Raw genomic sequence first — 23,681 nt, forward strand, 5'->3', positions numbered from 1 at the left:
GTTAGACTGCAGACTCTCAATCGGGAGAACAGAGTACGATTCCCGGCAGGGACGCTTCCACAAACTTCAGCGTCGCGGTCTTGGTCTTGTTTCTGGTACTGTGTGTGACTCCAGCACACTGTAACAATAACCGTTTTCTACACAGTCTGTGTTCTACAGACAGAGAACACTTTTTAGTTAGTTTACAGTTAAACATAACCTCTTGACTAAAAACTGAAATGTTTTACAAGGGAGAGAATGGAATTAAATGATTAGAAGTTGCCAAACTAAACAAGGATATTTAGGTCCATTTTTTTTTTCTTATCTGACTTCCCAGCAAACATTTGCTCAACCTACATCGAAGCCAACAAGTCTAATAGAGGTCGAGTTACAACGTGACTTTATTTCGACCATTTGCCGACATGACAGTATATAATCTGCGGGGGAATGGTGATTTCGAGGAAAACTTGTTTTACAGTGGTTTAACCAAATAAACACTGTATTCATTTACAAGGATATCATTTTGTAACATGAGTGCGAACTGCAATGTTTACACATGAATCGCAAAGGTTATTATTCTAAACGCAGTATGCTATCATGTATATGTCCAATATAGAGGCTAAAATAGTTTATCTTTTATTCCAGCATTTCCTCTAGTTGCCTTTTATAGGAACTATTTGTCCTTGCGCATCAATCAAACCGGTGAAATCAGGCGCTTTCAGCTGGTCAGGTGAGTTAACAAGGCAGTTCGATTTAAAATGTAAATATATTTGCAAAGACGTATTGTGCTTTTACCCTTTGCATTCAAAACTTTTGAGATTGAGGCTACGTTGCTTTTTTTTCTAGATAGCTGGTTTTCGTATTCGTAAATAACAATGGGGGGGGGGGGGGGACACAGCTAGCATGCTAGTTATGTGTTCTTTAGTGGAAAATGAAACGTGCATGTTCGTGTGGCAAAGCAGTTTTCGAAATAAAGTCACGTTGTAACTCGACGTCTGTTAGACTTGTTGGCCTCGACGCAGTTGGAGGAAAACAGGATGGTTGAGGAAATTGGCTGTACTGCCCTGCTACATCTCTCTGTGCTGTCAGTCTCACCTGTATCTTTACATCGTTAAATTGCTAGCCTTTAACATTGTGACATTATCTACTTTGTTTTACTGCTCAGCAGCTCCTCTGGTCCAGACTGTCCCTGCTCCTCCTCAAGACAAGTCCTTTGCCTTCTTTAAAATATGTTTCTATATTAATCTGGATTGAGGGAGCAAACATTCAGAGTCAGAGTTAAAAAGGTAATATTAACGCAACACTGACTAGCAGATAGACCGCGTGCTAATCTCGGAAACCCTGCTGTATTCCGAGTAACGTTAACTGTTACTTTTAGTTTTCGGGAATTCAGCCAGCTGTCTTCTTGACATGGAAAAAAAAATATCCCACACGCCCGCGTGTGTAATGGGAGGAGAACAGACGGGTCTGAATCTAATCGTGAGATACCACATCATCCCATCCCCAGTAACAAGTTTAGGTTGATTTACAGTCACAGTTTTCCTTAATGTGAATATGTCTGTATTTCAGCCGTATCTCCAGACCTCCAGCAGCTGTTGGTCAGTAAAGAAGAGGTTCCCCCTGAGCAGCAGGAGTGGAGCCCCGCTCTGGACCAGCAGGACCCAGAGCCCCCACACATTAAAGAGGAACAGGAGGAACTCTGGACCAGTCAGGAGGGAGAGCAGCTTCAAGGGCCGGAGGAGGCTGATATCACCAAGTTCCCATTCACTACTGTCCCTGTGAAGAGTGAAGATGATGATGAAGAGAAACCTCAGTCCTCACAGCTTCATCAAAGCCAAACTGAGGAGAACAGAGAGGCAGAGCCTCTAGCCAGCAGCTCAACTGAACAGATGAAAACAGAAGCTGATGGAGAGGACTGTGGAGTATCAGAACCAGCCAGGAACTTAGATCCAGCTAGTGATTTACAACCAATTAGTGACGGAAACACTTCAGACTCTTCTGAACCTGCACCTCAAGACAGTGATGATGATTGGATGGAAACTAGTGAACCTCAGTCAGGTTCAGACTCACTGCAAAACAGTGAAGTACTTGGGGAGAAACGCTTTAGTTGTTCAGTTTGTGGTAAAAGATTTGGCCGCAAGGGAGCTGTGCTGATTCACATGAGAGTCCACACAGGTGAGAAACCATTTAATTGCTCAGTCTGTGGTAAAAGTTTTGGTTATAAACGAGACTTGAAGTCACACATGAGAATCCACACAGGTGAGAAACCATTTAATTGCTCAGTCTGTGGTAAAAGTTTTGGTCAAAATGAACAGTTGAAGACACATATGAGAAACCACACAGGAGAGAAACCATTTAATTGCTTAGTCTGTGGTAAAAGGTTTGTTTGTAAACAATACTTCATGAGACACATGAGAATCCACACAGGAGAGAAACCATTTCATTGCTCAGTCTGTAGTAAAAGTTTTGGTTCTAAAATACAATTGATTATACACATGAGAGTCCACACAGGAGAGAAACCATTTAAATGCTCAGTCTGTGATAAAAGTTATACACAAAATAAAAACTTGATTGTACACATGAGAAGCCACACAGGAGAGAAACCATTTAAATGTTCAGTCTGTGATAAAACTTACACTCACAATAAATACTTGAAGTTACACATGAGCGTCCACACAGGAGAGAAACCATTTAATTGCTCAGTCTGTGGCAAAAGTTTTGGTTGTAAAGAATACTTGACGAAACACATGAGAGTCCACACAGGAAAGAAACCATTTAATTGCTCAGTCTGTGGCAAAAGTTTTGGTTGTAAAGAATACTTGAAGGCACACATGAGAGTCCACACAGGTGAGAAACCATTTAATTGCTCAGTCTGTGGTAAAAGTTTTGGTTATAAAGGAGACTTGAAGTCACACATGAGAGTCCACACAGGAGAGAAACCATTTAATTGCTCAGTGTGTAGTAAAAGTTTTGGTCTAAATAAACACTTGACGTCACACATGAGAGTCCACACAAGAGAGAAACCATTTAATTGCTCAGTCTGTGGTAAAGGTTTTGGTTATAAACTAAAATTGACGATGCACATGAGACTCCACACAGGAGAGTGACCATTTAATTGCTCAGTTTTTGTTGTGTGTGTGTATTAATGATGTAATTCTGTTCTATGGTTGATTGTTGATTAGTTGGATTTAGTTAGGCTCAATCTATGTAAAGTTCTTTGAGACATGCATGTGATGAAGGGCTATGGAAATACACAAACTTGAACTTGTTTTAAAATGTTCAGCCAGAACAGTGAGAAAAAAAAAATGTTCAGAGTGGAACAGTGAGAGGGGGTGGCCCTAAATTGAATCAGGTGTGCAACAGTGCAGTTGCAGGACAGATGGCATTTGAGGACTGAGCTGAGAAACACTATTGTAGGTGGTTGCTTACCTGGCCCACTTGAAAAAGCACCTGCAGTCTACCATTCAACCACCAGTGGCAGCAGCGAGCGTGTTGCTCAGAAGCGCAGTACGAGCAACTAAGTCACGCTGTCTGTCGGCCGTGGTTGATTCAGTTACAATGGAAATATTGGGCATGCTTATCTTTAACTACATTTTAAAGTTTATTTGTGCATAGAAGATGTAGCGCATCCCAGCGCTGCGCAAGTAGACAAGTCAGGGATTATGTGCATCTGTTTAGGTGAAGTGAAAGTGAAATTCAGTGTCGTTGGAGATCTCTCCGACTTTTGTAGCGTGAATTATTAATGGAGGAGGACAGAACTCTTTGGGAGAGACAACAACCAATACAACCAAAGGGCCCTACAGCAGGTGAAGCTGCAGAGCTGCTGGTTGAGCTGAACGCAGTAACACCACAATAAACTGACATTCTGATGTCGGTTTCATTTCGCTCATTTACAGGTAGTTTTGAAGCTCCTCTTTATAGATATCATAGTGAACCTGGAGTTTTGTTTTTCGCCATTTACGTTCAGTCTTTCAGCATTCTCTTTTCCGTTGTTTTACAGACACAGGATTTCTCCAGGGTTCTTTTTGCTTACCAGAGATTTTCACCTTAACTGGTGCAATGTCATCAATGGCATTCCTAATTTGGCAGGTTTTCAACAAGGTTATTAGTACAATGTGCAGTGGTCATTGGTGACATAGATATGGCATTCATAAAAGCTGCAGCAGTATTGTTTTTTTTTTTTGTTGTTGTTGTTTTTTTTTACAATTTTTGGCCTAGGTTCTTGTTCCAGAATTATAGACACATCAAAGAAAACACAAATGATCAGATATGACAACATCAATAGCAGCAGTTTTAGTGATATTGAGACCCCTAGTGATAATCAAGTCCAAGGTATGCTCCTGATTGTGGGTGGGACCCGACACATGCTGAGACAGACCAAAAGCCTCAAGCATGCTAGTCAGCTCTATAGCATGGTTATCATTTGGATTATTAATGATCACCCGATATAGGCAGACAATCAAAATCTGTGGAGATTTTGGACAGTAGTTCAACAAAATCGTCAAAGAAATTGTTAGACTGTTTAGGTGTCTATATTCAATCAGAAATAAAACTTGAAGAGTACATTTAAGTAAAAGCAAGGTATTCCAAATATGTAAGATGTTTATCATTTATTTCTTTTATTTATGTTTTACCTATTTTATCTTTTTTTTATGTCATTTTAAATAGTTGTGGTGTGTGGACCTGAGCAAGTTGGCTTATGAGGATTTTTATGTATTTTTTCTGTTTTATGTGAAGCACATTGTATTTGCCTTGTGTATGAAATGTGCTATATAAAAATAAAGTTTGCCTTGACTTGCGGCCGTTAGGTGGCATTCCAATGTCTACAGACACACTGAACCAGGATTATTCACTCACCTCATGCTTCACATCTATGACACGGTGTGTCCTTGTTTCAATATCGCCATCGTTTTTGCCACTTTTTTAATCCCGATAGATTTTAGGTCCTCCACCATGTGCCCACTCTATAAAGTGGCAGGCTACAGGAAATGTCATATCTCCACTTTTTATGCTACAGGCTTTAGTTTACGGGATGTTTGACCAACATACTATATTTTGCACTGGCAAAATAAAATGTCTCACTTGGGTGGTATTACACGTGATTGGATACTTAATTTTGTACTCTGTGTGTCTGCAATGGAAATAAAGTGATCTGCTATAGAACTATTTATGTGGAGTGCAACTGTTTTCATTCAATAGCATAAAGACGACAGGCTAGAAATAGTATAGTAGTACTTTATTAATTTTAACTTTAGGTAGTGGATAGGACCAGAAATGGTAGTAGTACTCTATTACTTACAGTTTAAGAACCTAGATAGGGCCAATAATGTGAATTTGCCCTTCAACAGATTTGACACCAGCTGTCCTGCCCAGCTCTACATAACTAGTACTGCAACTACTATTAATAGTATTATTACTACTACCCAACTCTCCCCAACTCCAGCATGACAGATACAGCTATTGTCTAATCATGTTTCATGTAATTGTTTTAGGCAATCCATAAATGTTTGTTACGGAGCCCACCCTGGGGTCACCTGTGGAAAAAAAAAAAAAGACCTGGTAATCCATACCCACAGATTGGTAAACCATGCCCTCGTATTCAGGGCACGGTTTACAAATCCGAGGTTACGGATTTCCATGTCTTTTTTTTTTTTTTCAGGTCACCCCAGGGGGGCTCCGTAGTTCCTACACCTAATCAAAGCAGTCTAGAACCGGCCTGCTCCATGCTGCTGAAATGCGCCACGTTATGTGTGGATGTCGAGGCAGTGTGCAGCGGTTCCAGTTTTTATGTATGTCCTCTATGGACTGCTGTATTGTTCCCTTGTGTGTTTCACGCCCTGAGCTCCATGCCAGAGGCTACGAGGCCGATACAAACTTAGGAAACCAAGAGCTTTACAACCCATGTTGCATGCCGGAGGCCATAAACGGCAATACGAAATGTCAAGGCCAACAAAACAAGACTTAAGATCGGAGATTCAAATCTCACTGCTTTGTACTCTTTGTCGTTCATTAGGGGCCGGCAGCAGCTCCGCTGCTGGAGCACATAGCTCCAGTTCCATGCCAAACCACACTCACTAAAGTATGGGGCAAATAGTCCAGATGGTGGCGCTACAGCAGCTGCTTAAAGTTTAAAACTTTAGAAAATCATAAAAAATCAACAATCCATGCTACAGCTCTGTAATTTTCTGAGGTTATCGGCCCAAACAAGACAAAACTTTCATACACTCTTACCTATATTAAATTTTGAAGTCCACCACTCTGTTTTTATTAAAAACTGTAAAACTAATTAATTCTAACTAGTCCCACATACTTGCAGAAATTAAATGAAAATCATTATCACTATCACATTATCACATCACTACAGAGCATCATTAGACCTGCCCAAATAAAACAATCGTTGGGTTTTTCATTTGATCAAAAATTGAGCCCACAGCTCATCAAAATGTCTGACTGTAAATGGTACTGTACACAGCCACGGTGAATTGCTGCTTACTTGATGTCCAATCTTCATGTAAAAAATAGAAAATATTTTCCTGTCTTGGTAGATGAAACGTACAAAATTTCTCAAGTTCTTTCTGAAAAACAGAATTTTTAAAAATGATTTGAATTCTGCCCTTATGGAAACCATTGTAGTCAATGGAAAATGGAGCATCTTTAAACATCAGTTATTCGCTTATGGAGCATTCCATACTTGTACAAATAAATTACATACAGCTCTATGTTGTCTAGATAAAGTACGCAAATTCTCAGAATTTTATCTTGAAAACGGAATATTTCACACTAGCTTGAAATCTGCCTTAATATGGATGGACAGATCGTATCATGCACCCTGCTGGTTGCCTCAGTCATAGCGTGACGCCTCCTGTCTTTAAACCACTGACAGATAGCTCAACAAGTTCATGACTTCCCCTTGGTGTCAAAGGTTGTGAGTTTTAGTCCTGGGTGATGCTGAGTAAATGTGCTTTGTTTGCTGTAACTCTCTTTTTCCTCTTATGCTACATCTGGCCGGCCCCGTCCATGACCGCTTGCAGTCCTAGTTTTATTCTGTCTCTCTACAAGCCACATAGCCTACTCTGAAGTGGAACCTCCTTTTTTTTATTGTTAACATCGGTGACTACTGTTTCAAAAGTTATTTTAAGAACAAGTTTACTTTAATCTATTAATTAGTAAAAGTTAGAGAAGTCAGAAGCTCCAGTCATCTCTCTCAGCTGACCACCGACCAGCCCACTGAAGTCTGTGACTTTCTGAACTGTTGGTTTGATCAACTGTTTACAAATCTTGTGATTTCATGTTTGATTTATTGATCCGTAGTCTTTAAGTATTTTCCCCCGAAAATTCACCTAAATGATCATTTCACAGCTGTTCTTTAAAAAGAAATCTCCCAGGGGGCATAGCCCCAGACCCCCGGGTTGGTATTCTTGGGGACTATGCATCTCAAACCCCCCAATACTCAAACCAAAGTTACGCCTTAATGTATGCATTAGCATACACAAATACATAACAATACATACATTTTTATTGTGTGTATTTAATTGTGTGCCATATTTAAGCTACTGGCTGCCTAAATTTCCTCGGGATTAATAAAAATATCTATCTATCTATCTATCTATCTATCTATCTATCTATCTATCTATCTATCTATCTAATGCTTACTATTGCAAAACAAATTTCCCTGTGTGATAGTAAAGTATTCTGTTCTGTTCTATTCTAGTAGGACTTGGACATTTTAGTACTCTTTCCACCACTCCATTTTAGCTTCCAGAAACACAGTAAAGAAAGGGAGGTTTAATTAAAAGATGTTAAACATTTAGGAGTTTCTTCCTTTTCTTTTTAAACTTTGCTCGGCCGAAAGAACCATCAACTAACTGAATGAAGAATTGTGCAGTTTTTGAAAACCACGGCATTATAACCTTTTTACATTGACCTGTAGAGGGAGGTAATACGCCTGGAAGCGTCTAAACTACTGCAAAAAAGAAGCGTGAAGGAAAGGTGGAGTCAGGAAAAAAGCTTTGTGACGTTGCGCAAGATGGCGGACGGTGTATGCAAGCATGCTTGAACGAGACCTACTTTCCGATTTTTGCTTTCAAAAGTATAGTTTACAACTTCACCTGACCAACAGAAGACTCTGTATGTATGGATGATACTATCACGGACAAAGAAGCTGGAGCCGAGGCTCCGTTTAGCTCTGAGAGGAAGAAGAAGAAGCTCCTCTCTCTCATGGACTCAGATGAATGGTTTAGCTGTGCAGCTATTGGAGGATTGAAGGACAAAGTTTGTCAGTAAATAGTTCAGCAGGAAAATTTCCTGTCACTGTGTGAAAATGTCTAAAGTCCAAAAGCTGAGAGCGTTGGTGAAGCAGCGACTAACTGCGGCTGTTGAAGAGATATTTGGGCTGTTTGAAAGAACGATAGCAGAGTACGAGGAGGAAGCTTCTCGTTCAAAAGAGGAGATCGACCGACAACGAAAGCTGCTGGACGCTCTTTTAAATCCTGAAGTGCGGTTACACAGAGCAGGTTTGTGACAATTAAATGTTACTTTCACATAAATAATTCACACACATGCTATGATATTCTTGTGAGCAACTACAAAGCAGGGCAGTAGACCATGGGCGTCATTGTTTGCGGACACAATTTGGCCAGCGGTCTGTGGGTTTCCTTCTACTTCTGATCCACAAAAGGTGATTTTATTAATCCTAAAACCAGAGCTCCAGAGTGTTACCATTTAATTGCATCATGTTACTTTTTATCCCCGCGACAGCAGCGGCTCTATGGGTCGCTTTGTGGTCGTTCTTTGTTCACCATTTTATGGTCACGTGGGTATGCTATCATGTATATGGCCAATATAGAGGCTAAAATAGGTTTATCTTTTATTCCAGCATTTCCTCTAGTTGCCTTTTATAGGAACTATTTTTCCTTGCGCATCAATCAAACCGGTGAAATCAGGCGCTTTCAGCTGGTCAGGTGAGTTAACAAGGCAGTTCGATTTAAAATGCAAATATATTTGCAAAGACGTATTGTGCTTTTACCCTTTGCATTCAAAACTTTTGAGATTGAGGCTACGTTGCTTTTTTTTTCTAGATAGCTGGTTTTCGTATTCGTAAATAAGAAGGGGGGGGGGGACACAGCTAGCATGCTGGTTATGTGTTCTTTAGTGGAAAATGAAACGTGCATGTTCGTGTGGCAAAGCAGTTTTCCCGTGCATTAATCCTGTGAGCTTTTGGTTGTTTTCAGGACCCACTCTTCTCTATTTTAAAGTCTTTATTCATAGCGAGGGGGGTGGTAGCTTCTGATGTTGCTAGCTAAATGGAGTTGGTGTAGCCGACAGAAAGCCCTTTAGACTGGGACGCTAGATGGCGTTAATTTCCAACAGGACCTGGCCGCAGACAGGCGCCTCCGCCGTTCAGTCAAAAAATGCTCCAGCATCAGAAGAGGCTCTGTAAAGATGAATATTATTTTTTTTGTTGTGCCTTTTTTCCAGCTGCTGTGAAGAGATGGAAGGTGAAGGCCACAGAAAACAAAAAAGCAGCCCTAGGACTTTATTGTCGGATATTATGTTTTTTGTGTTTTCTTTATATCCTGAATGCTGTCTTAATAATATTATTTTAGCCCCTATATTGGCCATATACATGATAGCATACTGCGTTTAGAATAATAACCTTTGCGATTTATGCGTAAACATTACCGTTCGCACTCATGTTACAAAATGATATCCTTGTAATTTAATAAAATGTTTATTCGGTTAAACCACTGTAAAACAAGTTTTCCTCGAAATCGCCATTCTCCAAAGATTATATGCTGTCATGTCGGCAAATGGTCGAAATAAAGTCACGTCTCTTAGACTTGTTGGCCTCGACGCAGTTGGAGGAAATTTGTAGTTTGAGGAAAACAGGACGGTTGAGGAAATTGGCTGTATTCAGCCGATTCACATCTAGAACGATTAACTATAATGGTAATGGTACGACTTTAACATACGGTGCTGTAAGAACAGGGTAGCTGTTGGATATTGCAAGACGAATGCGAGTACCGTTGATAGAACTTGCAGAACTTACCATTTGGTGATTCACAGACCAGCAGAGCAGCAGCAGCAGAGTCTGAAAGTGAAACTTCAAATTCCACAATTTGCTCCATAGGCTACTCCTGTGTTAGTAGGCTAATTCAGCTGTGATGTCATCGTAGATTGACATGTAATTCTGACAACTGATTGGACAGATACTCTCCAGGGAGATCAGACCCACGTTGGGAGTGGGGGGACACAGAACCGAATGAACCTCGGCACGCATGCGCGACCCGAACCGTGTGTGGCGAACCGAACGGTTCCATTTTTTCCCGGTATCCGTTACACCCCTAGTGCCGACCTTATAATTATGAACTACTACTCGGTCCTTACAGGACAGTGTTTCCCACAGAATTCAAATCTATTTGTGGTGGGTAGTAGGGGTGGTATCTAATGTACTCCATTTTAAATAGGTCCATTTGTCAAACAAATAACTAACCTGTAAATATGTAAAGTGCTTCCTTTTCAATGTTGTGTCAAAGAATGTTACTTCAAAATAGAAACAGTGCTACACTGTTCTGTTTGTTGATTGATTGCTTTTGTCTACAAGGCACAGAAAAATAGAAATAAGGCCCCTTTTACAGAAAAATCATCTTTTCTGCCCCTCTGCCCTGTTGCATCTCTCTGTGCTGTCAGCCTCACCTGTATCTTTACATCGTTAAATTGCTAGCCTTTAACATTGTGACATTATCTACTTTGTTTTACTGCTCAGCAGCTCCTCAGGTCCAGACTGTCCCTGCTCCTCCTCAGGACAAGTCCTTTGCCTTCTTTGAAAATATTTTTGTATATTAATCTGGATTGAGGGAGCAAACATTCAGAGTTAAAAAGGTAATATTAACGTAACACCGACTAGCAGCTAGACCGCGTGCTAATCTCGGAAACCCTGCTGTATTCCGTGTAACGTTAACTGTTAGTTTTAGTTTTCGGGAATTCAGCCAGCTGTCTTCTTGACATGGAAAAAAAATTCCCCACACGCCCACGTGTGGAATGGGAGGAGAACAGACGGGTCTGAATCGAATCGTGAGATACCACATCATCCCATTCCCAGTAACAAGTTTAGATTGACTTACAGTCACAGTTTTCCTTAATGTGAATATGTCTGTATTTCAGCCGTACCTCCAGACCTCCAGCAGCTGTTGGTCAGTAAAGAAGAGGTTCCCCCTGAGCAGCAGGAGTGGAGCCCCAGTCTGGACCAGGAGGACCCAGAGCCCCCACACATTAAAGAGGAACAGGAGGAACTCTGGACCAGTCAGGAGGGAGAGCAGCTTCAAGGGCTGGAGGCTGATATAACCAAGTTCCCATCCACTCCTGTCCCTATGAAGAGTGAAGATGATGATGAAGAGAAACCTCAGTCCTCACAGCTTCATCAAAGCCAAACTGAGGAGAACAGAGATCCAGAGCCTCTAGCCAGCAGCTCAACTGAACAGATGAAAACAGAAGCTGATGGAGAGGACTGTGGAGTATCAGAACCAGCCAGGAACTTAGATCCAGCTAGTGATTTACAACCAATTAGTGACGGAAACACTTCAGACTCTTCTGAACCTGCACCTCAAGACAGTGATGATGATTGGATGGAAACTAGTGAACCTCAGTCAGGTTCAGACTCACTGCAAAACAGTGAAGTACTTGGGGAGAAACGCTTTAGTTGTTCAGTTTGTGGTAAAGGATTTGACCGCAAGGGAGCTGTGCTGATTCACATGAGAGTCCACACAGGTGAGAAACCATTTAATTGCTTAGTCTGTGGTAAAAGTTTTGGTCAGAAAGGACACTTGAAAGAACATATGAGAATCCACACAGGTGAGAAACCATATAATTGCTCAGTCTGTAGTAGAAGTTTTGGTCATAAAGGACACATGAAGGACCACATGAGAGTCCACACAGGAGAGAAACCATTTAATTGTTCAGTCTGTGATAAAAGTTATACGCGAAATAAACATTTGAAGTTACACATGAGAGTCCACACAGGAGAGAAACCATTTAATTGCTCAGTCTGTGATAAAAGTTATACGCAAAATACACAATTGAAGTTACACATGAGAAGCCACACAGGAGAGAAACCATTTAAATGCTCAGTCTGTGATAAAAGTTATACGCAAAATAAACACTTGAAGTTACACATGAGCGGCCACACAGGAGAGAAACCATTTACTTGCTCAGTCTGTGGCAAAAGTTTTGGTTGTAAAGAATACTTGACGAAACACATGAGAATCCACACAGGAGAGAAACCATTTAATTGCTCAGTCTGTGGTAATAGTTTTGGTTGTAAAGGATACTTGACGAAACACATGAGAATCCACACAGGAGAGAAACCATTTAATTGCTCAGTCTGTAGTAAAAGTTTTGGTCTAAATAAACACTTGAAGTTACACATGAGATTCCACACAGGAGAGAAACCATGTAATTGCTCAGTCTGTGGTAAAAGTTTTTGTCATAAAGGAACTTGAAGAGACACATGAGAGTCCACACAGGAGAGTGACCATTTAACTGCTCAGTTTGTGTTGTGTGTGTGTGTGTGTGTGTGTGCGTGTATGTTTTAATGATATAATTCTGTTCTATGGTTGATTGTTGATTAGTTGGATTTAGTTAGGCTCTATCTATGTAAAGTTATTTGAGACATGCATGTGATGAAGGGCTATAGAAATACACAAAGTTGAACTTGTTGTAAAATGTTCAGCCAGAGTAGAACAATAAGTTTACACTTTTACACAACTTGTAGCTCCAGCTCAACTTTTGCACACCTGATTCAGTTAGGGTGTCATGAGAGGGGGTGGCCCTAAATTGAATCAGGTGTGCAAAAGTGCAGTTGCAGGACAGATGGCATTTGAGGACTGGGCTGAGACACACTGTTGTAGGTGGTTGCTTACCTGGCCCACTTGAAAAAGCACCTGCAGTCTACCATTCAACCACCAGTGGCAGCAGCGAGTGAGTTGCTCAGAAGCGCAGTACGAGCAACTAAGTCACGGTGTCTGTCGGCCGTGGTTGATTCAGTTACAATGGAAATATTGGGCATACTTATCTTTAACTACATTTTAAAGTTTATTTGTGCATAGAAGATGTAGCGCATCCCAGCGCTGCGGAAGTAGACAAGTCAGGGATTACGTGCATCTGTTTAGGTGAAGTGAAAGTGAAATTCAATGTCGTTGGAGATCTCTCCGACTTTTGTAGGGAGAATTATTAATGGAGGAGGACAGAACTCTTTGGGAGAGACAACAACCAATACGACCAAAGGGCCCTGTATCAGGGCTACAGCAGGTGAAGCTGCAGAGCTGCTGGTTGAGCTGAACGCAGTAACACCACAGTAAACTGACATTCTCATGTCAGTTTCATTTCGCTCATTTACAGGTAGTTTTGAAGCTCCTCTTTATAGATATCATAGTGAACCTGGAGTTTTGTTTTTCGCCATTTACATTCAGTCTTTCAGCATTTTCTTTTCCGTTGTTTTACAGACACAGGATTTCTCCAGGGTTCTTTTTGCTTACCAGAGAATTCCACCTTAACTGGTGCAATGTCATCAATGGCATTCCTAATTTGACAGGTTTTCAACAAGGTTATTAGAACAATGTGCAGTGGTCATTGGTGACATAGATATGGCATTCATAAAAGCTGCAGCAGTATTGTTGTTTTTTTTTTTGTTGTTTTGTTTTTTTACAATTTTTGGCCTAGGTTGTTGTTCCAGAATTTAAGACACATCAAAGAAAACACAAATGATCAGATATGACAGCATCAATAGCAGCAGTTTTAGTGATATTGAGACCCCTAGTGATAATCAAGTCCAAGGTATGCTCCAGATTGTGGGTGGGCCCCGACACATGCTGAGACAGACCAAAAGCCTCAAGCATGCTAGTCAGCTCTATAGCATGGTTATCATTTGGATTATCAATGATCACCCGATATAGGCAGACAATCAAAATCTGTGGAGATTTTGGACAGTAGTTCAACAAAATCGTCAAAGAAATTGTTAGACTGTTTAGGTGTCTATATTCAATCAGAAATAAAACTTGAAGAGTACATTTCAGAGTACATTTAAGTAGGGCGGAAACGATTAGTTGACCTAATCGACTACGTCGATTACGAAAATACATCAACGTGGATTTTTATTATCAACGCATCGCATATCTGTACATTTTCAGGCTGTATCAGGGCTTCATACAGTCTATGATGCAATGCGCAAAGGCAGCGCTGGGTGGCAGCAATGCTTAAAATGTCCAGCTGATCGACATGCAGTAGACAGGCAAAGAAGATGTTTCCCTAATGGAAGATGACTGAAAATACCATGGAAAATACCACCGGACCTGCGGGACGTTCGAAGAAATTTACCGCGAGACCGCAACTTTCAAAAGTCCAGGAATTTTTCAGCTCTGAAGCCAACGATACAGCAGAGTAAGACCCCTGTAGAGTAAAATGGAGAACAGCACCACACCGCCATTTAAAACCAAAGTATCCCGGAGCCACTTCTGAAACTGATAGTAGTTGGTGAGTAACGTTGTTTATGCTACCTGGCTGTCAGTGATGAGTACCGTGACTACAGACCTGATATGTGCTGAAGCTCTAGCTGGTTATGGTTAGGTAACTACTGACCTGAGAGGATAAATATAACTGACAGCAAAACTTTTTCATAAAACTTAAAAGCCATAAATCCACAGTCTGCTATTTTCTTTGCCACTAAATTAATGTTTATGTGAAGAGTAGGCTATTTTATCATTTTGAATTAAACAAAGGCGCTCAAATAACAGTTACACAATGTTAAGAACAAGCCCAAAGTTAAAGTAGTAAATTCATCTGGTCTCTCACCTCTACTACAGAGAATCCATGGCATTTTTACAGACATTAAATTACTGAATAAAATTCATCAATACATTTCTGTATTATCAACACCTAAAACAATATTATTCTATCATAACATACAGAGGTGTATAGATGATCTTCTCCTTGAAGTCTTGACAGAAAGCATCCTCCACCTGCTCCTCAATGACTTGAGAGCTCAATAAAGCTTTCAATGTTGAGCCGCTTGATCCAGTTTTATTTTGTTATGACTAATGTAACTAAGAAAATAACCGTTAGATTAATCGAAAAAATAGTCGACAAATTAATCGATTACCAAATAATCGTTAGTTGCAGCCCTACATTTAAGTAAAAGCAAGGTATTCAAAAGATGTAAAATGTTTATCATTTATTTCTTTTATTTATGTTTTACCTATTTTATCTCTATCTGTCTTTCTTTTTTAATGTCATTTTAAATAGATGTGGTGTGTGACCCTGAGCAAGTTGGCTTATGAGGATTTTTATGTATTTTTTCTGTTTTATGTGAAGCACATTGTATTTGCCTTGTGTATGAAATGTGCTATATATAAATAAAGTTTGCCTTGCCTTGCGGCCGTTCGGTGGCATTCCAATGTCTACAGACACACTGAACCAGGATTATTCACTCACCTCATGCTTCACATCTATGACACGGTGTGTCCTTGTTTCAATATCGCCATCGTTTTTGCCACTTTTTTAATCCCGATACATTTTAGGTCCTCCACCATGTGCCCACTCTATAAAGTGGCGGGCTACAGGAAATGTCATATTTCCACTTTTTATGCTACAGGCTTTAGTTGACGGGATGTTTGACCAACATACTATATTTTGCACTGGCAAATAAAATGTCTCACTTGGGTGGTATTACACGTGATTGAATACTTAATTTTGTACTCTGTGTGTCTGCAATGGAAATAAAGTGATCTGCTATAGAACTATTTATGTGGAGTGCAACCGTTTTCATTCAATAGCATAAAGACGACAGGCTAGAAATAGTATAGTAGTACATTATTAATTTTAACTTTAGGTAGTGGATAGGACCAGAAATGGTAGTAGTACTCTACTACTTACAGTTTAAGAACCTAGATAGGGCCAATAATGTGAATTTGCCCTTCAACAGATTTGACAGCAGCTGTCCTGCCCAGCTCTACATAACTAGTACTGCAACTACTATTAGTAGTATTATTACTACTACCCAACTCTCCCCAACTCCAGCATGACAGATACAGCTATTGTCTAATCATGTTTCATGTAATTGTTTTAGGCAATCCATAAATGTTTGTTACGGAGCCCACCCTGGGGTCACCTGGGGAAAAAAAAAAGACCTGGTAATCCGTACCCACAGATTGGTAAACCATGCCCTCGTATTCAGGACACGGTTTACAAATCCGAGGTTACGGATTTCCATGTCTTTTTTTTTTTTTTTTTTTTCAGGTGACCCCACGGGGGCTCCGTAGTTCCTGCACCTAATCAAAGCAGTCTAGAACCAGCCATGCTGCTGAACTGCGCCACGTTATGTGTGGATGTCGAGGCAGTGTGCAGCGGTTCCAGTTTTTATGTATGTCCTCTATGGACTACCGTATTGTTCCCTTGTGTGTTTCACGCCCTGAGCTCCATGCCGGAGGCTACGAGGCCGATACAAACTTAGGAAACCAAGAGCTTTACAACCCTTGTTCCATGCCGGACGCCATAAACGGCAATATGAAATGTCAAGACCAACAAACCAAGACTTAAGATCGGAGATTCAAATCTCACTGCTTTGTACTCTTTGTCGTTCATTAGGGGCCGGCAGCAGCTCCGCTGCTGGAGCACATAGCTCCAGTTCCATGCCAAACGACACTCACTAAAGTATGGGGCAAATAGTCCAGATGGTGGCGCTACAGCAGCGGCTTAAAGTTTAAAACTTTAGAAAATCATAAAAAATCAACAATCCATGCTACAGCTCTGTAATTTTCTGAGGTTATCGGCCCAAACAAGACAAAACTTTCATACACTCTTACCTATATTAAATTTTGAAGTCCACCACTCTGTTTTTATTAAAAACTGTAAAACTAATTAATTCTAACTAGTCCCACATACTTGCACAAATTACATGAAAATCATTATCACTATCACATTATCACATCAATACAGAGCATCATTAGACCTGCCCAAATAAAACAATCGTTGGGTTTTTCATTTGATCAAAAATTGAGCCCACAGCTCATCAAAATGTCAAAAAAAAAAAAGTTTGTGACTTCCCTTTGGTGTCAAAGGTTGTGAGTTTGAGTCCTGGGTGATGCTGAGTAAATGTGCTTTGCTTGCTGTAACTCTCTTTTTCCTCTTACGCTACATCTGGCCGGCCCCGTCCATGACCGCTTGCAGTCCTAGTTTTATTCTGTCTCTCTACAAGCCACATAGCCTACTCTGAAGTGGAACCTCCTTTTTTTTTATTGTTAACATCGTTGACTACTGTTTCAAAAGTTATTTTAAGAACAAGTTTCCTTTAATCTATTAATTAGTAAAAGTTAGAGAAGTCAGAAGCTCCAGTCATCTCTCTCAGCTGACCACCGACCAGCCCACTGAAGTCTGTGACTTTCTGAACTGTTGGTTTGATCAACTGTTTACAAATCTTGTGATTTCATGTTTGATTTATTGATCGGTATTCTTTAAGTATTTTCCCCCGAAAATTCACCTAAATGATCATTTCACAGCTGTTCTTTAAAAAGAAATCTCCCAGGCGACATGGCCCCGGACCCCCGGGTTGGTGTTCTTGGGGACTTTTCATCTCAAACCCCCCAATACTCAAACCAAAGTTACGCCTTTATGTATGCATTAGCATACACAAATACAATACATACATTTTTATTGTGTGTATTTAGTTGTGTGCCATATTTAAGCTACTGGCTGCCTAAATTTCCTCCGGGATTAATAAAAGTATCTATCTATCTATCTATTTATCTATCTATCTAATGCTTACTATTGCAAAACAAATTTCCCTGTGTGATAGTAAAGTATTCTGTTCTGTTCTATTCTAGTAGGACTTGGACATTTTTGTACTCTTTCCACCACTTCATTTTAGCTTCGAGAAACACAGTAAAGAAAGGGAGGTTTAATTAGAAGATGTTAAACATTTAGGAGTTTCTTCCTTTTCTTTTTAAACTTTGCTCGGCCAAAAGAACCATCAACTAACTGAATGAAGAATTGTGCAGTTTTTGAAAACCACGGCATTATAACCTTTTTACATTGACCTGTAGAGGGAGGCAATACGCCTGGAAGCGTCTAAACTACTGCAAAAAAGAAGCGTGAAGGAAAGGTGGAGTCAGGAAAAAAGCTTTGTGACGTTGTGCAAGATGGCGCCTACTTCCCGATTTTTCCTTTCAAAAGTATAGTTTACAACTTCACCTGACCAACAGAAGACTCTGTATGTATGGATGATACTATCACGGATAAAGAAGCTGGAGCCGAGGCTCCGTTTAGCTCTGAGAGGAAGAAGAAGAAGAAGCTCCTCTCTCTCATGGATTCAGATGAATGGTTTAGCTGTGAAGCTATTGGAGCTTTGAAGGACAAAGTTTGTCAGTAAATAGTTCAGTAGGAAAAGTTCCTGTCACTGTGTGAAAATGTCTAAAGTCCAAAAGCTGAGAGCGTTGGTGAACCAGCGACTAACTGCGGCTGTTGAAGAGATATTTGGGCTGTTTGAAAGAACGATAGCAGAGTACGAGGAGGAAGCTTCTCGTTCAAAAGAGGAGATCGACCGACAACGAAAGCTGCTGGACGCTGTTTTAAATCCTCAAGTGCGGTTACACAGAGCAGGTTTGTGACAATTAAGTGTTACTTTCACATAAATAATCAAATAATTCACACACATGCTATGATATTCTTGTGAGCAAAGCAGGGCAGTAGACCATGGGCGTCATTGTTTGCGGACACAATTTGGCCAGCGGTCTGTGGGTTTCCTTCTACTTCTGATCCACAAAAGGTGATTTTATTAATCCTAAAACCAGAGCTCCAGAGTGTTACCATTTAATTGCATTATGTTACTTTTTATCCCCGCGACAGCAGTCGCTTTGTGGTCGTTCTTTGTTCACCATTTTATGGTCACGTGGGTAAAAGTGTACCGCAGGCAGTTAGACTGCAGACTCTCAATCGGGAGAACAGAGTACGATTCCCGGCAGGGACGCTTCCACAAACTTCAGCGTCGCGGTCTTGGTCTTGTTTCTGGTACTGTGTGTGACTCCAGCACACTGTAACAATCAATAACCGGTCAAATTTTTTTTCTTATCTGACTTCCCAGCAAACATTTCCTCAACCTACATCGAAGCCAGCAAGTCTAATAGAGGTCGAGTTACAACGTGACTTTATTTCGACCATTTGCCGACATGACAGCATATAATCTGCGGGGGAATGGTGATTTCGAGGAAAACTTGTTTTACAGTGGTTTAACCAAATAAACACTGTATTCATTTACAAGGATATCATTTTGTAACATGAGTGCGAACAGCAATGTTTTGAAGGAGTTTTAAGCTGAAACAGAAAACTTCTCGCCCCCAGAGGGTGAGCAGAGTGTTCAGAATACTCAAAAGACCAAAAGAAGTCAAATGTCCACACTGAGAATCTTAGTTCAAAACTTTAGTGATTCTTTCAGCAAGCAAAAAGCAGTTACAGAATTCTGGATCAAATGTGCCTCACCCTGACCAATAACAGTATCAGAGCCAGTCCACAGTCTGACAACCTAACTTCTCCTGATCCAGTGTATTTATGCTATTACAGACAAAGAAATGTGCAAGTTGGGTGTTGTCCTCTTCTCATTGGTTCGGACCGTCTCCTCTTCCTCGTCTGACTCCATCCTTGGGTGGACCTAAACTTTCAGGGATGATAAGACACACACACAATCCTGCACAATCTTGGTTATACGTTGAGTGATTTCTCCTGCGCCTGTATCATGTCTTCACAGGTCATGGGTGTGTGTGTGTGACAGTTGGTTTCCTGTGTTCTCTAACATATCTTAGTAAGGAGTTGCTTTCGAGAAGCTCCGCACCTGTCTTGTATCAGACTGACCTTGAGCTCCTTACACAAAGTTATCACACAGCCTACTCTGCTGCACACAGTGTACTTTCTCATGCAGTTTTGAACACGCACACACATTCCTAATTACTAACAGCTTACAAGTATAAAACACAATCCTATTACTTTAAAAGGCTATAATGTTCAAAATAGTTACATAGCACCCGTGAAGATATTTTATTTACAACAGTTTACACATGAATCGCAAAGGTTATTATTCTAAACGCAGTATGCTATCATGTATATGTCCAATATAGGCCAACATCAACATAAAATGCAACCTTCAGTGGTTTTACTCCAGGGCATCAACATAAAATGCAACTTAAATCATGTAGCCTACCTCCTGAAATCTTCCACTACTGAATAGGGCTACAAATCTTTACTATAAACACCCAAATAGTGATGGGCGGCTAAACCCAAAACCCGCGGGTTGGGCCGATTGAAGATAATATTGAGAACGAACGGGCGGATTCAGATGTTGAAGCGTCGGATCGGGCAGTCGCGGGTTAAAAAAAAAACCTGACCCTCGCATCACTACCCCCGATGTTTTAGCTACTGCTCTGTGCCTGTCTGAACTCACTGAGAAGTCGCTGCTGTGGGAACAAAAAGTTGTTTTGGTCCTACCGGCTCTCCTCCTGCTGCTGTGTGACGTGAGCGACGTCGGGCTCTTCTGCGGCGCACTGCCGCAATATCAACACGGAAGCCACAAAATCAAAACTTGCTCAAATTGATCCAAATCGATCTCTAATGCGCCGATGTGCGCATCACGTTATGTTTGCCATTTGGTGATTCACAGACCAGCAGAGCAGCAGCAGCAGAGTCTGAAAGTCAAACTTCAAATTCCACAATTTGCTCCATAGGCTACTCCTGTGTTAGTAGGCTAATCCAGCTGTGATGTCATCATAGATTGACATGTAATTCTGACAACTGATTGGACAGATACTCTCCAGGGAGATCAGACCCACGTGGGGAGTGGGGGGACACAGAACCGCATGCGCGACCCGAACCGTGTGTGGCGAACCGAACGGTTCCGTTTTTTTCCGGTATCCGTTCACCCCTAGTGCCAACCTTATAATTATGAACTACTACCCGGTGCTTACAGGACAGTGTTTCCCACAGAATTCAAATCTATTTGTGGTGGGTAGTAGGGGTGGTATCTAATGTACTCCATTTTAAATAGGTCAATTTGTCAAACAAATAACTAACCTGTAAATATCTAAAGTGCTCCCTTTCAATGTTGTGTCAAAGAATGTTACTTCAAAATAGAAACAGTGCTACACTGTTCTGTTTGTTGATTGCTTTTGTCTACAAGGCACAGAAGAATAGAAATGAGGCCCCTTTTACAGAAAAATCATCTTTTCTGCCCTGCTACATCTCTCTGTGCTGTCAGTCTCAGCTGTATCTTTACATCGTTAAATTGCTAGCCTTTAACATTGTGACATTATCTACTTTGTTTTACTGCTCAGCAGCTCCTCTGGTCCAGACTGTCCCTGCTCCTCCTCAGGACAAGTCCTTTGCCTTTTTTTAAAATATGTTTCTATATTAATCTGGATTGAGGGAGCAAACATTCAGAGTCAGAGTTAAAAAGGTAATATTAACGTAACACTGACTAGCAGCTAGACCGCGTGCTAATCTCGGAAACCCTGCTGTATTCCATGTAACGTTAACTGTTACTTTTAGTTTTCGGGAATTCAGACAGCCATCTTCTTGACATGGAAAAAACATTTCCCACATGCCCACGTGTGGAATGGGAGGAGAACAGACGGGTCTGAATCGCATCGTGAGATACCACATCATCCCATTCCCAGTAACAAGTTTAGGTTGACTTACAGTCACAGTTTTCCTTAATGTGAATATGTCTGTATTTCAGCCGTACCTCCAGACCTCCAGCAGCTGTTGGTCAGTAAAGAAGAGGTTCCCCCTGAGCAGCAGGAGTGGAGCCCCAGTCTGGACCAGGAGGACCCAGAGCCCCCACACATTAAAGAGGAACAGGAGGAACTCTGGACCAGTCAGGAGGGAGAGCAGTTTCAAGGGCTGGAGGAGGCTGATATCACCAAGTTCCCATCCACTCCTGTCCCTGTGAAGAGTGAAGATGATGATGAAGAGAAACCTCAGTCCTCACAGCTTCATCAAAGCCAAACTGAGGAGAACAGAGAGGCAGAGCCTCTAGCCAGCAGCTCAACTGAACAGATGAAAACAGAAGCTGATGGAGAGGACTGTGGAGTATCAGAACCAGCCAGGAACTTGGATTCAGCTAGTGATTTACAACCAATTAGTGATGGAAACACTTCAGACTCTTCTGAACCTGCACCTCAAGACAGTGATGATGATTGGATGGAAACTAGTGAACCTCAGTCAGGTTCAGACTCACTGCAAAACAGTGAAGTACTTGGGGAGAAATGCTTTAGTTGCACAGTTTGTGGTAAAAGATTTGGCCGCAAGGGAACTGTGCTGATTCACATGAGAGTCCACACAGGAGAGAAACCATTTAATTGCTCAGTCTGTGGTAAAAGTTTTGGTTATAAAGGACACTTGAAGGCACACATGAGAATCCACACAGGAGAGAAACCATTTAATTGCTCAGTCTGTGGTAAAAGTTTTCATCAAAATAAACACTTGAAGACACACATGAGAAACCACACAGGTGAGAAACCATTTAATTGCTCAGTCTGTGGTAAAAGTTTTGGTTATAAAGGACACTTGAAGGAACACATGAGAATCCACACAGGAGAGAAACCATTTAATTGCTCAGTCTGTGGTAAAAGTTTTCGTCAAAATAAACACTTGAAGACACACATGAGAAACCACACAGGTGAGAAACCATTTAATTGCTCAGTCTGTAGCAAAAGTTTTGGTTGTAAAGAATACTTGACGAGACACATGAGAATCCACACAGGAGAGAAACCATTTCATTGCTCAGTCTGTAGTAAAAGTTTTGGTTCGAAAATACAATTGATTATCCACATGAGAGTCCACACAGGAGAGAAACCATTTAATTGCTCAGTCTGTGATAAAAGTTGTACGCAAAATATACACTTGAAGTTACACATGAAAGTCCACACAGGAGAGAAACCATTTAATTGCTCAGTCTGTGGTAAAGGTTTTAGTAAAAATGAACTCTTGACTTCACACATGAGAGTCCACACAGGAGAGAAACCATTTAAATGCTCAGTCTGTGATAAACGTTATACGCAAAATAAATACTTGAAGTTACACATGAGAAGCCACACAAGAGAGAAACCATTCAAATGCTCAGTCTGTGGTAAAAGTTTTTGTCATAAAAGAAACTTGAAGAGACACATGAGAGTTCACACAGGAGAGTGACCATTTAACTGCTCAGTTTGTGTTGTGTGTGTGTGTGTGTCTATTAATGATAATGATTCATTCTGTTCTATGGTTGATTTAGTTAGGCTCATTCTATGTAAAGTTCTTTGAGACATGCATGTGATGAAGGACTATAGAAATAAACAAAACTTGAACTTGTTGTAAAATGTTCAGCCAGAGTGGAACAGTAAGTTTACACTTTTACACAACTTGTAGCTCCAGCTCAACTTTTGCACACCTGATTCAGTTAGGGTGTCATGAGAGGGGGTGGCCCTAAATTGAATCAGGTGTGCGACAGTGCAGTTGCAGGACAGATGGTATTTGAGGACTGAGCTGAGAAACACTGTTGTAGGTGGTCGCTGGCATTTTGTTTTCCGTTGTGTTACAGACACAGCATTTCTCCAGGGTGCTTTTTGCTCACCAGAAAATTACACCTTAACTGGTGCAATGTCATCAATGGCATTCCTATTTGAAAAAGTTTT

General features: G+C 40.8%; 1 protein-coding gene across 2 annotated transcripts in view; it reads left to right on the top strand.

Annotated features, from left to right (window-relative positions):
• LOC139929410 (uncharacterized) overlaps positions 1 to 23,199 on the top strand; it is a 28,564-nt gene extending 5,365 nt beyond the window's left edge. The window contains exons 1-3 of one of the 2 annotated variants that reach the window (XM_078284778.1): positions 11,678 to 11,745; positions 21,758 to 21,908; positions 21,963 to 23,199. In XM_078284778.1, coding sequence (XP_078140904.1) covers positions 11,730 to 11,745; positions 21,758 to 21,908; positions 21,963 to 23,199 — 1,404 coding nt within the window. In that variant the 5' untranslated portion in view covers positions 11,678 to 11,729. Of the gene's footprint in view, positions 1 to 2,094; positions 11,746 to 21,757; positions 21,909 to 21,962 lie in introns of those variants that run through there. The other variant, XM_078284777.1, reaches the window with a different exon arrangement.
• Positions 23,200 to 23,681: the final 482 nt, after the last annotated feature.

The sequence above is a fragment of the Centroberyx gerrardi genome, chromosome 7 (genome assembly GCF_048128805.1).
Source record: "Centroberyx gerrardi isolate f3 chromosome 7, fCenGer3.hap1.cur.20231027, whole genome shotgun sequence".
In the NCBI taxonomy this organism is placed as follows: domain Eukaryota; kingdom Metazoa; phylum Chordata; class Actinopteri; order Beryciformes; family Berycidae; genus Centroberyx; species Centroberyx gerrardi.